General features: G+C 39.4%; 1 protein-coding gene across 3 annotated transcripts in view; it reads left to right on the forward strand.

The window, feature by feature from the left end:
- DLG2 (discs large MAGUK scaffold protein 2) overlaps positions 1-17520 on the forward strand; it is a 986088-nt gene that overhangs the window by 144220 nt on the left and 824348 nt on the right. For all 3 annotated transcript variants that reach the window (XM_066341286.1, XM_066341281.1, XM_066341282.1), the window contains exon 5: positions 3621-3719. In XM_066341286.1, the coding sequence (XP_066197383.1) occupies positions 3621-3719 (99 nt within the window). The remainder of the gene's footprint in view (positions 1-3620; positions 3720-17520) is intronic.

Here is a 17520-nt window from a genome sequence, read left to right on the forward strand (position 1 = left end):
ATTTGGGCTCATGGACTGTAGTTCCTCACACTTCCACCCACCCTTCTGGGCCCTTAGTAAAGCTGATCACCTTTTTCTAGCCATATGTGTCCTAAAAAGTATTCCATGTGTGCATGCATGCATGTTTCCTCTTTTTTTTTTTTTTTTTTTTTTTTTTTTTTTTTTTTTTTTTTTTTTTTTTTTTTTTTTTTTTTTTTTTTTTTAATGTTCTCAATGTTGGGCTTCACCCCAAGAAATAAACATGTGGTAACTATTGGGGATGCTTACAAGTTCCTCCTATTGATATATCCGGTATAAATTCTGGAAATTCTATAAATTCTTATGCTAGACTGGGGAATTCATCCACCCTTCCATGGCTTGGCTGCTGTAGCAGGACCTCCCATAGAAACTCATGGAAACCCTATATACCATAATTACCTCTGGGGATAGATGCTCCTCCTGTCTGGTTGCTGGCTCAGACATGAACTGGAACCTGCTGCCTGCTGACAGTGGAACTGGTGACCAGTCTTCCATAACTCATATCTGTGTACTTTGGCAAAAAAGAATGAGCCAGAGTTTTGTTGTCAGTTCCTTGTGTTAATTGTGCATGTCCTAAAAAGGCACCTGCAAGATGTGTTATAAGCTCAGAAAAACTTCACTGAGCACCGTTAAAATTAGAAAAAAATAGCAAGGTAGGTAATATGGTTACTATTTTATAAACAAATATTTAAATAATGCTGTGAGCTTGCAGAACGAAGACGACGTGCTGGAAAGACTATGGTCTAAATAGTATCTGTTAATTATAATCTAAATAGATTAGTGTTAATTATGCATGAAATTAGAAGGTTGCTTTAGGTGTGATCTGCAAGGCACATGGTTACTAAGCATGCGAGTAAAGTTACCAAGTGAGGTTTTGATCTGCTCTTGCAACATTTGCTTGTGAAATCTCTTCTGTTTCTCTGACCAATTTGAAGAGAGTAAGATCATGCTTTCTTCTGTGAAGAGGAAGCTAGAGTTGTTCCAACTACCAGCCCTCTAGATGCAGGGGAGTGATAAAAAAATCTATAGTTTTGGCAGTAATTGCAGTTCAAGCTTGAAGTCATTAGTTCCAGAACCTCCTGCAAGGATGTGTGAGCATGGTGCACGTTGTCCACTGCATTTGTAGTGTGTCATGGTGGGGCTGCCAGTTCTGCATCTCCTGGTCATGGTTCAGGCATAATGAGGTGTTGCTGAAACACTTCCTTTGCATGAGCAGGCAGCTTTTGGCTATAAAGTATACAAGTAATTTTAAGCAGAGTAGTCTTTTTGTTGGCCTCCAAAGGGAGGGTTGTATGTAATCAAGAATAAGAAAAGACTCAAATCCAAGATTCTTAGTTTTTAATAAATCTGTCACAATGCACAGCAAGTATTCTTTCTGTCTCTTGGATTATACGGTCCCATTCATTTCATAACACAGAATTAAATATCTTTTGGTGTTCAGATGGATTTCTAGGGTGTTCTTTGTTTAGGTTGGGAAACCATATATTATTTTGCTAATGATTATTGAAACCTGATGCACTGGAACAGAGAGATGTTCAAGATTTGTTACAATTACTCTTGCTTGAGCTGTTTGAACCCCCACTAATGCCCTTGATTTTCTGCTCTTTACAATGAATTTGTGATGTATTTCCCTAAGGAAAACAATGGAAACATTTTATAGCATCTTATGACAGTGCTTTATGTTCTTTCAAAATATTGGAGCCAACTAATGGTGAAAAATTTGAGAAAAAAACATGTAAACTGTAAACAAAGTTAGTTTCTTACCCTGCTTTGCAGCTGCACTCATTTGATGAATGTTACCATAGAAGTTTCTGCTGAAGCTCGTCAAACCCCTTTAGAGAAGTTGCAGGAGCTGAGCTGCTTTAGGATCAGAATTCTTTAGGTCTTGATGATTAAAGCAAATAAATAATGTCTTGATTTGAAGAGTTTATATTGTTGCCTGTAAATAATAGCAATGAAAAACATTTATGTCAGGTATTCAAAGAAAGCAAAGATGAATTGAGAATTTTATGCATGCTTTTTAGCTCCTTGCAAAACTAATTTTCTCTTTCTGAAAGAAACATTTAGGTAGTTGCTTGGATTTTCTGAAGGCTCTGAGGCTAGACCTAGGTTCAGTTTCCTGCTGTCCTTGAAAATTTTGGCTTTGTTGTCTTTCTGTCCCTTACTCCCTTCCAGATTACAAATGGGAGATATTCAACACCCTTTAGTGACTAGAAGCCAGTCAAGGGAATGAGTGGTTCTCCCTGTGAAGGAAGCTGTAACCTCAGAGAGGGTTTGAGGAGTCCTGTGTACTTAGTCCCATGTAATGCTGAGCTGCTGGGCCTGATCCAGCCTTTAAACATGGTCTTTACTGGAGCATAAGACTCGTCCATTGGTTCCAGTGAAGCTAAAAGCACGTGTCTAAGGAGTTGGATGGACTGGGGCCAGCACTCAGTCTTTTGCTGGACAGAGCCCTAAATAAACAACCTAGGATCAGAGGAGAGAACATTTGCACATGTGAGTTTGATTTGGCTCTTTCTGTGGCACTGGATTGTTGTTTTCTAAGTTGTGCTGGCAAAGGCTGCTCTGCTTAAAATGCTAACAATTTCTTGCCTGTTGTGTTAAAATTGTCTGCACTCCTGTTGCACAGGCTAAAACAGGATGGGTCTAAATCACTCAGGATGCTTGCAATGCTTGGCACCCACAGACAAAAGACACTGAACTGTGTTTGAATCCTCCTTCCTTTCTTGTTTGTGCGTTTGCAGAATGCTCAGGAATTTTTTGAGATCTGAGTTAGAGGCAGACATCATGTTTCGTTCAAAGGCTGACTCTTCAAGCACATTATTGCAGGGCGAAGCGTTGTAAACAGAGATGTCATTTGTGATATTTACTGTCTTAATGTAAAATCTACAGTAACGTATTAGATTTCCAGCAGGAAAATTGAAAAAAAAAACAAATATAGCCATTTACTGTGTCTTCTGCCTAAGATATTATTTGAAGAAATACTGTGTGTTTTATGAAAGCTTTGTGTGAGCAATATAAGATTGAAATCTGTGTAAATGAAGGAAAAGTAACAAAAACAGGCATTTGAATTTAAAAGATGTGCACATGTGGTTACTAGTCAAGCATGAAACCTTTTAAAAAATGTTTCACTTAGGAGAGTGTCATGAATTAGAAATAAGAAAACAAACCAGATAATTTGTTTGTTGCTCTAAGGAGATATGTGTTCCTGCAGCTACTCCAGATGAGAGCCCCATCACGGTCAGCAGGTCTTTTTGCTGGGGCACTGATTTCCTTCCTTATCTTTATGTTCTGTTGCCGAGAGCTGCAGAGCACCTTGAATGCCTTCTGCAGTCACACAGAGATTATGATAGACATCATCTTGCAGATTTAGCCTATTAAGACTTTCACAGGCTTCCATGATAGGAACCTGTAGGATAGATAAAACGCAGAAAGTTTTGCATAAAAAAATTGAGGTGAAAATCTGTATAAGCCACCTGATACTTATCTGAATTCAAGCTACCCTTTTGTGTGTGCGTGCTCATCTTTATATTTAAATGTAATTGAATTAAAGCACACATTTTAGCTACTTTATTTGTGTTTTTTTCCACCCTGCTCTTTAGCCTGCAGCTTCCAGTGAGTCAGAAGGATCTGGCCAATGTGGTGAACACAACAAGGAGAACGCAACTTTCGAAAGCTATGTGGTAGACATGAAGACAAAGGTATTGTCCACTCTTTTTTTTTTTTGGAATGGAGAATGAAATCCTTGTTTAGTGAAGTTTTGCTGGAGGTGAAATGCGTAGAACATACAGAATTTGACCTTTTGGATGTTTTCTTTAATTTCTGCTTAATGGCTGCATGTCCGTTATCACATTTGAATGAGGCTTATGGCTGCAATTTATTGTGGCATATTGCTAGTCCTGGGTATTTTATGCTCACCTAGGCAGGATTTAATTTTTATTTTTATGTACAAGTCTTGTTCATACTGGTGAGAGTTCTACAGATTTGCCGATCTCGAGGTGGTTTCATTTCAGTCTATTTTTGAAATCCATGTTGTTGCACAGTTCATAGGTTTTATTCCAGGTGTTTTCAGTCTCTTGGTGTGTGTTGTAGTTTCTTTTTGGTCTGGAGTCAATATGGAGGAATTTGAGTGTCAGAAAAGCAATGTTTTTTGTACAGGCAGCCTAATGATGCCTATCATAAAAATCTGGTGAATAGCATTACTTCATGGCTGTGTTACAGTTCCCTGTCTTGCTGCATGCAGCAGTGAAGTAATAAGTCTTTCATTATAGTATCTCCATTATTTTCGTAGGTTCACAGCTTGGCTGGAACAATTCCCTTGGGCTTAGATATTATTATGTAGACTTTCTAGCCTTGGCATCATTGTGTATTTTTCCTTTTTGAAGTAAAAGAAACTTATTAACTTTTCTTTTAACATAAACAAGCTGGAAACATGAAGAAAAGAGACATTAACTGAGCTGTTGTGCTTGTGTGGTACCTTGTAGACTTCAGCAAAAGTTGTTTCCAACAGTAGAAACTTGCTGATTATTCCTCTTGTCTAAGGCTTTTCCATGAGCTTAATTTCCTTTCTAGATCAATTTCTCTGTTCATTACATTTAAAAATCTAAAGATCTAATTTTCTAACATGATTTTCTGAGTTTCTTGTGTTGTTGTGTTCCCAGTTTCCCAATCAGAAAAACTTTTGTGCCATATGGTAGTGTGGTGGTACTTGATAGTCAAAATACAAGAACGTAAATACTCTTTGAAATTTGTCTTTATATTTATGGAAGATTTTATTTCTCCAAAGCAAGGAATTATCAAAAGTTTGATAAACTTTTGCCCTAATACATTGTGTCCATGAGGATGTTGTGAAAATCATGGGATGCAGCTGATCTCATGTCCATTTCACAACATGATTTCTGTTACAAATGCCCAGCTGAACAATGCTCTATCCTCCTACTCAGTCACTGCAAACCCCGGACTGAATGTTTCTCCATCAGCAATTCTATGTTCTACAGTTTCATGTTGTTCATGTACAAAGTGTACCTGAGAGGAAACTGAGAATTGGCAACTCCGTTGCCAGACTCTAAGACATTCAGAGCTGTGAGTGGTGTTTTGTCCAGTTCTCAGTACCACGGGGTAGTAGATAGCAGATGTTTTGTCTTAGTTTCCAGGAACTTGTGGTTTAGTGTGTCTGTTCACTTGAAGGTGTCACTTTGTCTGATTTCTTTTTCAAGTGAGTGTGCTTGAGTGTTAGTGGCTGCTATGACAGTGACACATAGTTATTTAAGAGTAGCTGCATGTTTGAATGTATGTGCCAGAGTTTTTCAGTTGCTGATGATCAATTGGTTGTTAGATTTACTTCCCCAGGCAGAATGCTGAAGAAGGAACATGAACTCTTCATTCACCATTGATCTTGAGAATTGAGAACCCCTTCTGGTCATACTACCCTCTAGTACCATGTGATTCTGTTGCAGAGCATCCCTGCATAAAGCCAGCAGAGCATTTGTAACTGAAGCACTTCTGTTTCATTTAGAGTAAATGGATTTGTGTGAACCAGGAAAACAATTATGGATTTTTTGTAGGAAATAATAGAAAAAACACTAGGCATACTTTTAAACTAACGAAGGTTGCGGGGCTTTCAAAAGAATAGCTTGTCCAAGGACCTTGAGAGCTGTAGGATGGGGTCAAACACCTCTGCCTCATCCTCTGTGATGATGAAAGTGCATGTCCTACAAGCCCACCAGTCATATTGTGTTCCCAGCTTGCCATACTGCCTTCTCATAGGACCCCAAACTGGTGAGCATGTGGCAGTGAGACTGCTGGAGAGGTTGCACTGTCTCAGAAGAAGCTTTTTTGATTTTTCTTCTGGGGCAGTTGCTCGGCTGAGGTGGTGTGAACTCCCATGCACTACATAAAGAGGTGGTAAGGTGGGAATGTCCTTGGGGTAAGAAGAGAGAGAATCCCCTCCACAACTGTGAAGCAGAAACTTTTTTTTCTGTGGCTGTTGAGCCCGAGGCCACTGTGGCCAGTGCACAGACCTTGTGGTGAAGGAATGGAGCTGCCTGTCCACCTTTCCGTTTTCCCCATGCCCATTTTACCATCTGCCTTCAGGGCTTTGAGAGGCAAGGTCTGCTTCCCTACAAAAAAGAGAATTGTCTATTTCTTCTCATTGGAAAAGCTACCAGCTGGAGAAATTGGTCAGGACTCCAACATTGATTGTGCTAAATGGCAGTGAAATTTGCCATGTACGGGTGAAGGGAATGATTCGTGTTACAGCTTCTATCTGAGACTCTCCTGGGCCTCAGGCCAGTTGCAGAGCTGCTGCTCTTAGGCCTGCTGCAGTTAAGAGGGGAAGAATTGCTAATTTGGTGATCTTTAAATTAACACCAGGACTCCTGGGCTTCTGATTCAGCCTGGGAACTACATTAAAATTCTGAGTGACTAAGGTATACAGAACGTGCTTTCTGAAATCTGTATTAACTTCTCTTTCTGGATGAAGGAGGATTTATTCTGACATTTCATCTGTAATACAGCTTTTAACTACATATCCAGGATCTACAAGATTAGTATGTTCTGTCTCTCTCTCTTTTTTTTTTTTTTTTTTTTTTTTTAAGTGTACCACAAAGCAGCCTTCATAAAGAAACTGTCTCATGAGACTTTCCGTTGTAGCATATACTTACTCAGATCACCTGAATCCTGGTGTTAAGCTACTAAGTAAACAGTTGTGATCCACAAGAACTGGGTTCAAGTGGTATGAGTGGGCTCTGGCTGTATAGACATAATTTGCCAACTACATCAGTTGCCCTCTTGGAAGATGTAATCAGGAAAATATTTATTTGTAGCTTGTTTGGATGCAATAGAGAACCTGAAAAGAGGAAAGAGAATATCACCTGAGAATGTAATGCTATCAACAAGTACTCCATAGTACACAATTTAAGATGCATTAGGAGTAAATAAATCTTCATATTTGTAAGAGCATGTGTGTGTTCATGTGTTCTCTGTGTAGGTGCATAGAGCTCTAAATAGTCACTGGCTAAATTTTTCAAGATGCTGACATTACTAATGCAATGTTAACAGTATGGTTAGATGCCTCCTTTTCTTAGTGTCTACTCCAAAACTTGGAGACATAGTGCTCTTGGTTTTCTTAATCTCTACTCTTTGAATAGAAAAAAAATAAACCAGTTATTTTTTTTTTTTTTTTAGCAACCTACTTTACAGTTTTTGTTTTATAATATTTGGGTTTCAAAAGAATTTAAGAAGTGTTTAAGAAGGTCCATAATGAAAGATTAAAAAAAAATCAGAATCTTTTCTTATGATTTTAGCTTTTACTGAAGGTTGCTTTTACAAATATTGAATTCAGCGGGATGTTGCAGGCTCTGATTCTAAATATAGTGGCCTAATTAAAGCCTCTGCTTTGGTTATCCAAGTGGAAGTACCTGGATACAATGTTCCTTTAATGTCAGAAAGGAACATTAAATTGACCAGGGTAAACTGCATTAAAAGACCATCCTATTTCTACCCACTCACCTCGTATTGTTGATTTTTTATATGATTTAAAAAACAGATACCTTGGTAAAATTATAGGAGAAGGAAGCAGTCAGCTGGGCAGATGGTTTTCTCACGGTGATCCACAGAGCCACTGGTGTCACAGTGGGAAATAGTTGTTATCCTTCTTATATTAAGGCTTCTCAAGAGTCAGAGCTCATCACAAAGGTTATTTTTTACCATCTGAGTTGACTATGAGCAACTATAAACCATGTCTTTTCACCCCAGATGGCTGTTCCTCAATTTTTGTTTTAGTTTTGGGTCAAGCCTTTCTATAGTAGATTTCAGTCAGGATCATATGTGCATTTAATAAGAAGAAGAACAGAGGAAAAATAGAACTAAGCAGTGAGATGACCTCCAGAAATTCGAGCAGAAGGAGGTGTTGCTAATGAAGGGTAAAACAGTGCTAAGGATTTGAAAATTTTATTATTGGGGAGAAAAAAATGAATGGAAAAATATCTAGTTGGAGAAACAAAATTAAGCAGCTTTTTGGGGCTCTGGGATGGGTTGTTAATCGAAGGGAGGGACTGTATGTTTGAAGAAACACTGGAGACCCATTGACAGTCATCTGTTGCCAGTTACTGTGTGTTAGAAGCTATGACTGGAGGCTCTGGCAACCAAAATCAGCCTGTGTAAGCTTGAAGCTGGGGTCTGCATCCCCAAAAGCAGTCATGCAATCCCTGTGTCTTCACTCTCTCTAGGGGTACGGGAGATTATAGGGGTAAGAAGTAGGTGGCACTATTTTAGGGAGCAAACTGCTCAATTGTGTATTAAGCTTGAGGAGCACATGTGCCAATCCTGTCCTGTTAAATGCTCATTGTCATATGTAAAGGAAGGAGGTGACAGTCAAAAATTGGAGGAGTGCAGGAGGAAGCTTTTTGGTACTGAGGGAGCTGGGTGAGTCACGTTCATGTAGGCATCCCCTAAGGGTTGAAACCCTCTGTTTTTCAAATAAACTTTAAATAGGATCATGAATTCACTGGGATCATCTCACAAGAGTGGAGTTGCAAGTAGAAGCATTTACAGATCATGCACTTAAGAGACCAACTTCAAAATGCATCTCCATATGCCAGTTTCAAGTCTGAGATGGAATTTTACAGCCAAGTCATTAGGTAATTATATGTATGAAATATTTCACACCTTACTAGGTCAGCTTCAATCTATGAATTAGAAGAGAACAAACTGTTGGGTGCTTTACACCCAAGTGTTAAAATATCTGGTGATTTTAGAGTTGACTGAAATCACTTTTACCCAATACTGCTTAGAGCACAAGGGTGGCTTATGTCACACCATATTAATGGGTTAATTTCCTCTTAAGGAGATATTTAATTGAGTCTTTCTTCAAGGATGTTTGGAAGTTTCATGTAATCTATAGTTTAATAAACTTGTCTGACTGTTTGGCTACTGGACTAAACCTCAGTAGGGAGAAAACCTGCAGGTTCTAGTACAGCCTGTAAAAGCAAATCAAGTTTGTTTTGTGCACACGTGTTTGCTCAGAGTGAGTTAAAGCCTTAGACACAGTTCTAAGTGCTCTGGAGACTTTCTCTTTAAGATGTTCTATCCACCAGGACATTAATAGTGGGGGGGAGGGTTGATTGCTCTCTGACCACATATCTGATTCACTATGGATTTTGTAACTTTGGTAGCAGTGACCTCATTTTGGCAAAATAATACGTGTCATTTACTGAGCGTCTCGCTTCTCCAACAATCATGGGAATATTAGGGTTATAACCTGAGTAATTTATGGAAGAGAGATGACTCTTAAATAATCCTTTATTTTCTTGGAAAGGCTTATTTTATTAAAAACATACTTTAGCTCTGAGTGAGAATGAGAGATTCTCAGCAAAGCACCCAGGGGAGATTCTGCTGTCCAGTGTGTTGAAAAGGTGAATTGTAATGTATGGGTGTCTAGACATTTCCTCTTGTTGCTGTCAACAGTCCAGTTGGCTGTATTTTTTTTTTTTCCACTGAATAGGAGCATTGATTTTCCTCTCTCTTTGGCCAGAGCTTTCATTTTACATATCTTTCCCCTTCTGAGTCTCTTTCTCTCTCCCTCCTTCTTTCTTCTCTTTCTCTTCCTCTATCTGGAAGAGAGGGAAGCCCGTAAGAGCTGACAGCAAGCTTTCTAACTCAGAATGATTCATGTAAAACACCTGAAAAGCAAGCTCTGCACCAGCATCACTGCAAGAAAGGTAGGGCTGTGGGGGCTTAAACAGTCTGTAAAACTCCAAGCAAAACATAGAGAACATGAGATAAATAGATTAAGTCTGTGAATCTGTCAATGATGGAAGAAAAGTTTGGGAGAGAATTTAAGGAGTGTTTAAGCTCTGTTGTTAAAAGTGCTTTCTTTTAATTAAAAGTTTGATGTATTTTTCATAGATGGGGAAAAAAAAACTGTTCCCCTACAAAGCTTTGAATTATGTATATAATGTAGGGTTTTTTTCCATGGGTGGTAAACTGTAATTATATCACTGTGTTGTGCTTGACAGATCCACGTGCATGTGTAAATATGTAAATCCCAGTCCTTTCCCCTGACTGATTATTTTCTGCTACAGCTAAAGTTCGCCTCATCCAGCTGTTATTTATATTCACTTCCCAAATCCGAATCTGACCCAGTAATTCTGAGCAATTGGAGCTGTGACGCACGAGTTCCTGCACACACCTTCATGTTTCAATCATGCACTTCCAGCAATGTGTGTTTGTAGGAATCATGCTCTTAATAAAACCCCTTACAACCCAAAGCAGTTGTTTTGGCAGAGAAGTGACAGCGCTGTGATAGATGGGCCCGATAGTTGTGCGTTTTGTGCTTGCTCTGAGTTAGTAGGGAAGAGGAGGGAGAGAGCGAGTGAAAGGGGGGAGGAAAAAAAAAGACAGGGAAGGAGAGAGCGGGAGGGAGAGATTGAGAGAGAGAGAGAGTGAGAGAGAGAGAGCGAGAGAGAGGCTGAGGGAGAGAGACTTGGCAAGGGAAATCTTATGGGTATACTGAAACAGCAGATCAGAATTGTGAAACCAGAGCTAGGGCTGAAATGTGATGCTTTTGCTCTTTTGTGCTTGTTGTGGTTCTCATCTTCCCATTTAGAGGGCTGCATACCATTCAACAGCATATTTTGATCTCAGATTGAACAATGCAGCAATCAAGCCTGATAAGCCACCTGGAAGTTTTGCTTGAGACGATTTCTAGTGGGTTTACTGATCCCTGTGAGCATCATGACTGCCTTTAGCATTGTGGAGGAGGACTCGAGTTTCTTATGAGGGCCCCACTTGGAAAAGCCGGCTGTGCAGATTCAAGCCTCCGGTTCTGTTCATGCTATTCAAAAGCCTTTCCTCACCCTTGCTGATTTATTTTTATGATTTACATACACTCCTGTGGAGATTTACAGAATGGATTGTCTGTGCATTGTCACGACCAAGGTAGGACTGGAAACATTGCTGTTCTGTGTACATATTTTTCTGCTATTTTTCTGTTCCTGTAATTAAATAGATTGAGCATGTACTGTGTCAGGTTGCAAGATAAAGTGATGAATAAGCTTTGCTTCCACGAGCATTTTGTTCTCTTTATCTGTAGATTATGCAGTTTGTTTCTGTATGACTTCCTAAATGATATGTTTTTTACTTATTTTTTCCTAGCAAAAGGAAAAAGATTTCATATTTTATCTTAGCCTATGCTTGTGTCTATTAATAACTCTAGCAACTAGAGCACTTTCAGAATACATGGTATACTGCACATATTTTCTCAGCTTATCAGTTTATTCTGTTAACTAAAGAATAATAAAGAAGGGGCATTATATGGGTCCTAGGATTTTAAGGAGGCCAATCAGATGTAGTTTAGATAGTCATGGTGTTTCTGATTGGAGAGATGCAAGTTTCTGGTGGCTTATTGTGGCTTTTTTTGGGAAAAAAAACACCATAGATTACTTTGCCTCTCTAGGCCTGAAAAATAAAAATGCCCAGGTCCCAGTTCAGCACTTTTGTACTGACTTTAGATCTAGATGGACTGTTAGGAAACAGTCCTTCTAAATATTTTCTTCCAAACATGAATATAGACAATTTTTTTCCGCAATAGCGGCGTCAGGCTAGGGACCTCAGGGTTAGGGACACTTCCCAGCCTAAAGGTCTGGTGTAGGGATAAGCTGAATGATTCCTTGAGACATCCTCAAACTTGCCAAACTGGCTTGATATTAAATGGCAGGGCAATGAGGAGGGAACTCCCTTTCTGTTTCTACAGGGCAGGCAGCTCAGCGCGTGTTTGCAGCCGCCTTTGCACGTGGTGGGCTTTATAAGGAGCACCTAGCAGGGGATGTCCAGCTCTGGGGTTCAGCATAGTGCTACCTGTTCTGCCTTACTTCTGATGAATTTCATAATTTCTACAGGATTTGCAAATTGCCTGGGGTGGGCAGAACCCCTGTGGGCTGCACAAACGATAAGGCAAAGCAGGGGTTAGCACTGGTGTCATCACTGCTGTCATTTTTTGCGTCACAGCGATGTAGAATGGGGACACCCGTCTGTAACATGGAGAAGGGCAGGAAGATACACCCTGGGCACCCATGGGCAGCAGAGAGGGGTGGTGGGTGGCCAGTGCAGAGAGCAGGGAGTGCAGTGGAGCCATGGAAACAGATGCCAGCTGTCATTCCCATCTTGCTGGTGGAGAAACCCATATGGGAAGAGAACAAGAGGTGAATGAGGCCGCAGAAGGAGGATAAATTGGAGGAGGCTGTGGCCTCATTCATTTCCTGTTCTTGCCAGGTCCTCCTGGCTCCCACAAGCTGTGCTGAATCTGTATCCTCAATCAGCCCTGGAGCAGAGCAGGGGCACCTATGGGGACCTGTTGCAATACCATTGGAAAGTGCTGAGCAGTGGAGGTGCAGCACTGCTGAACAAGGCTGGGATGTAGGATCATGCTAAACATCCAGTTTTTACACTCCCAAGTGGTGCTTTCCAGTTCAAAGGGTTGAAAAGAAGAGCTGTGATTAGCCCTACTTCTAGGTGTCTTGTCATGCAGGGGGGACCTGGAATTGCATCCATGCGTGGCCTAGAGAGTTTGGGGTGCAGGTGTGTAGAAACTGGATTTGGGACAGGGGAATAAGCCAAGTTTTAAGATGGTATAATTGGAAAAGACCATGTCCCAGTACCTTTTTTTTTTTTTATGTGTCAAGAGACATCACTTATTTATTTTACGAATTAGTGCTGAAAGTTTCTCACTGAATATTTTCCCAGGGTCTTCTGGGAAATAACAAGCATGGATTCACTGCCAGCTCACTACTGCTGCTGCCTTGAGCAGGGCTCCCAACTCCATCTACACACATTTTTCCTTTCGGCTTTTCTGTCTCTTGAATCCAATGCTGAGTGTCTGAAATGATCTGAAAGTCAAGCATGTGAGTGAGCCTCAAATGTTTAACTCCAGATACTCAGTGTTTGCTGCCAACGTTGGTGTTGGAATGAGATACAATGTGAATTGTACATTGCTTTCTATTTGCAGGCATGTGGGAACAACATATCATCATATGTAATTGAGCTGAATAATGGCAAAAGTATAGTTTCAAAACACTTTCATATTGCAACAGCTTGAAACCAAAGTTACAGTGATTTGCTTATCTTACTTTGTGCCATATTTAAATAGTTAGACTAGTGTTGCATTGGTCCATAATCTGATCTTATTGGCTTTCTTTTCACTGGAGTAACTCTCCTTCCTTTAAATAACCGATTTTTAAAATCTGTTTATACCAAATTTCAGCACTATAATAAAAGCAGACCTTTTTCAGAAAAAATGTTATTTCAAAAAAATCATTTTGATAAGCATGAATTCTACAGAGCAACAGTGTGGTTATTTTTGACCCCAGATCTGTTAATTGTCTGTATTTGAATAGCCATTTGTGTGATTTATGCAGATAATTGCCACTCTTTGTCTTGAAAAAGTGGACCTTGATGTCAGAAGCAGTAAATACATCAGGTTTATTCTTCAGATCTTAAGTAATAAAAAGAGAATAAAAGATAAATACTTTTTAAACTGCAAAAGATGAACACTGTTCAAAGAGTTGACATTTTAACACTTGATCATTAAATTTAGTCTGGAAGTTTTGGTATTTTCACATTATAGAAAATGACATAAATTTTGTGGCGTGCATGTGCCCTTGTAAATTATGTTCAATGGATCTACGGATCCTGCCTTGAACTCTGCGTGGTAAAAGATGGCATCCAATAAAATTAATTTCTGATATACCTTGCCAAATCTTAAATCCTACAGATGTTTTCTCAGCCAAAGCGTAAAGTGTCTTTAAGATAGATTTAAGATATTAATTTGTACCAAATCTTCCCCTTCTTTTTATTTTCTTCATTTTTCCATGCCATTCTGAACACAGGGCTACAGAAATGCTGAATCAGTCAAGGACAGCTTCTTATGGTTGTCCTGGTTTATTTTAATTGATCATGTTCCCAGCATAGCATCTTTCCTTTACTGTCACATAAAACACAGTAATTGGTGGCATTATTTCATCATTAGAAAGAATTTGGTATAAACTAAAGCTTAGGTTGAGCCTCCATCCCAGTGGGAGCACCAGGAGTTTTTGAAAGGGAAGAACATTCCCACTGTGCCTCCCAACAGTCAAAGGCAACATGCTGTCCTCTACTCCAGGTGCCAGTTCTCCTTCCATCCTTCTGCCTTTTACAGACTTAGGAATACAGTGGGAGCTGCCACTAGTGAAAAAGAACATAAATAGCTCTATGTTCCTCGCTGTAACAGGAGCTGCTTCCCTGGAACTCCCAGTTCTTGGTATTAGATGGCATAGAAAAGATGATTAGCTTTCACTGGGGGAAAACTCCAAAAGATTTCTGGCACTAGTTTCCAGAAAGGAGAGCTCAGAGGTGGCAGCTCTGCAGGCCTAAAACCCAGAAGGCCAATGGCAGGGCTAGCTGAAGACCTTTTCTCAGGAGAAAGATTTTAAAACTTCCTGGGCAATCTAGACTAGTGATTTAGTATCCTTAACATCAGTAATGTCTCTAAGAACTATCAGTGTTGGTTGCCACTTTTTTGTTTGGGATTTCTTTGGGGCTTTGTTTGTTTTTTTTTTTTTTTTTTGTTTTTTTTTTTTTTTTGAGGTTTGCTTGAGATCTCAGATTTTATCACCTGATTGCTTCTGTGTTTTGAGAAGATGTTCACAAAGAAGAAACACCACTTAAATAATCCAAATTTATTCAAGAATCCTAAACCACTTACCATTTGTGCCTGACTCCTATGTCCTCTGCACTGAGCACTGGCAGCAGCAGGATTCCAGTGTGTCCCAGAATTTGTGTCTTTCAGTTTGTAAAGCAGAGAATTTGCCTTCAGAACCAGGGAGAACACTCAGCTTGAACTTGGTTTTTTAGCTACAAAAATAAATTCCTGTCATCCAAATGTTGAAAACTCTGCAACTTTTACTTCTTTTTAGAGATTCTTGGTTTTGGCATCCAGTTAAGTAGAGATTTACACCAGATTAATCACTACACAGGTCTTAATTTAATTTGATTGTCACTGACCCCCGTGGAGCAATTAATTGAAAATGTGGTGGTTCATATGACTGGAAAACTGGATTTTTTTTTTTGTTGTTGTTGTTAGTAAAAGGCTCAGTTCATTCCACTAGTAAAGAAGTTTGGCATTTTGTTTTGGGGAGGTTTTTTGGTAGCTTTTTTGCAAATTTTGTATTACTCTAGTTTGAAAAATTAGCAATCTCCTTTCATGGCTCCCCATCCAGCACCTTTTCTAAGAATTTAATTTACACATTTAAAACAATGAAATAAAGACAGAAGAACCCCCCCCCATTTGGTATTGATGTTGGGAAGAAAAACAGTAAGCTTGTTTATGTTGTTAACCCATGCTAAAGTTTCATGTGTACAGTTTTGAATGACAGTGTTGCCAGGAGCCAGCAACATCTGTCCATCCTATTTTCTTCTGCTCATCCAGCCATATATGTGGAACAGGGGACACCACTGTGTGCACTTTAGGCAAAATTTTGAACAGCTGTGTGATCAGAACTCACAGTATGATTGATGGTCATGGGAAAAAAGAAGTTACACTGGGCAGTGACAGGACAAACATCCAGCTTATTCCCTGGGTGTGCTATGACTTTTCTGTAGGTCCTTCCCTCTCCACACACTGATCACCCCATTTTGTAGCATGAAGTTAAGAGTGAAGCAGAGGAGAGCTATAAAATTTGTCTGGCTAGTTGACTCTGAAATGACATTAAGTATATCATTGTAGATCCCTGTTGATAGTGTGCTATATTAGGGAAATGTAGGAGCAAGTCTTGTGTCCCAGTAGGATACTGTGCCTTTCCAAGTGAGAAGAAAAACATCATTCAGCATTCAACCTACAAAACTGGCCCCCAAAACCAACCCAGTTGATCTGAGGGGTGTTTTTAGAACATTGCTGAAGAATCGGAGAATGTGGAGATGGCACCACTGAGATGACCTTGCTGTTACAGGCTTGCTGATTTAAGAGTGGCAGCAGAGGCAGTTCCAAGATGCTCTGAGAAGGGCAGAAGGGTCCATGAGATGAGGTCATCTGTTGGAGGTGAGGAGCAGGTCCACACACTGTGTGCCAGCTGCTGCTCCCACTTTGGAGATGAATCCACTAGAAGGTTCATTTGAATTATTGATTATTTGGGCCTGATACTAATGCAAATAGCTAATAATTAGGATATTTATTTGTGCTGAAGTGACTTTTTGTCATAGACCTGTTGTCCCATCCCTTCTCCCCTGTTTGATTATGTTAATTTGAAGAAAACTCAATATAGGGATTTAAAAAGACATATACTTTAGAGAATGAGGTTCATTTTGTTTTGTGGGACTTCCTGCAAGATAAATTGTGTTGGAGAGGCTGCAGATCAGAACCAAAATTAGGAAATTGTAAACCTCAGTGCTGAGGTTAACCAGTGCTTCAGGTGTTACAGACCAATGTAATCTTACCAAAACTAACGGAGTGTAGAGAGCTATACTGCATGAGGGTTTGATTTAAATTTAGCTGGATATGAAACAAACAGAAAACCCACACATTTTTGTGCCTGCATATTGTTAATAGATCTGGGCAACATTTGTTGTTTCTTCTTTCCAAGACTCCAGGCTTTGAATCATTGCAGTTTGGAGTCATAAACTGGGTAGCTAAGGTTTTTTGTGTGTTGAATTTCCTGCCTATAACAAACTGAAAACAAAGGAAACATAATGATTTTCCCCCCAGAGATTTGCATTTAGCAAAATCAAACTCTTTTTCTGTAGTCATTATTAGGTGCTGATGATCACTTCAAACTGTGGTGTTTTCCTGCCAGACCCTAAAAGTGTAATAGTGCTGAATACATAAAATTTACATGTAATTTAGTGAAGTCTATTCTGAAGTGGTACTTGAGGACAGCTTTGATGACTATGGGTTGGCTGCTGGCTAAACTGCACAGACTTAGAGGAGTGGGAAGATCTTTTTCATTGATTGCCATTTATCTTAGCTGGAGAACATAGTCAGGGATATTTGACAGATGGGGGGTGTATCTAAGTATTTATTTCAAATCTTTATTTACCAATGTTAAATTTTGAAACAATTATTGTGAGCCTCTAGCGTTTGGAATTCAGACATTATGAATGTAAACTGATGAGACACATGTTGTCTTTTCTAGAAAAATAAAATCATTTGGGGGGGGGAATTTCAAGAAAATTACACAGAACAAACCAATGTGCACTGCATATGTAATGTCTGCTAATTATATCTTGTCAAAAGCTCAACTTTTTTCTCCTTTATTCTTTAGAAATGTGATAATAGTCCCTTTTCCCTTGTAGTTAATTATAAATTTCGGGAAGAATTAAGTCTGTTAAATTTCTTCTTTCCTTCTTCCCCCTCCCTTGGTCTCTATGGCAGCAGCAGGAATGGAAGGGAATTACTTTGATCTCCATTTCTGGGTGACACTTCGTTTCTTCCGAGCACTGACCTTGTTTAGTGCAACTGAAATTTTTAATAGACTT

Source organism: Sylvia atricapilla, chromosome 2 (genome assembly GCF_009819655.1).
Source record: "Sylvia atricapilla isolate bSylAtr1 chromosome 2, bSylAtr1.pri, whole genome shotgun sequence".
NCBI classification, from domain to species: Eukaryota; Metazoa; Chordata; class Aves; order Passeriformes; family Sylviidae; genus Sylvia; species Sylvia atricapilla.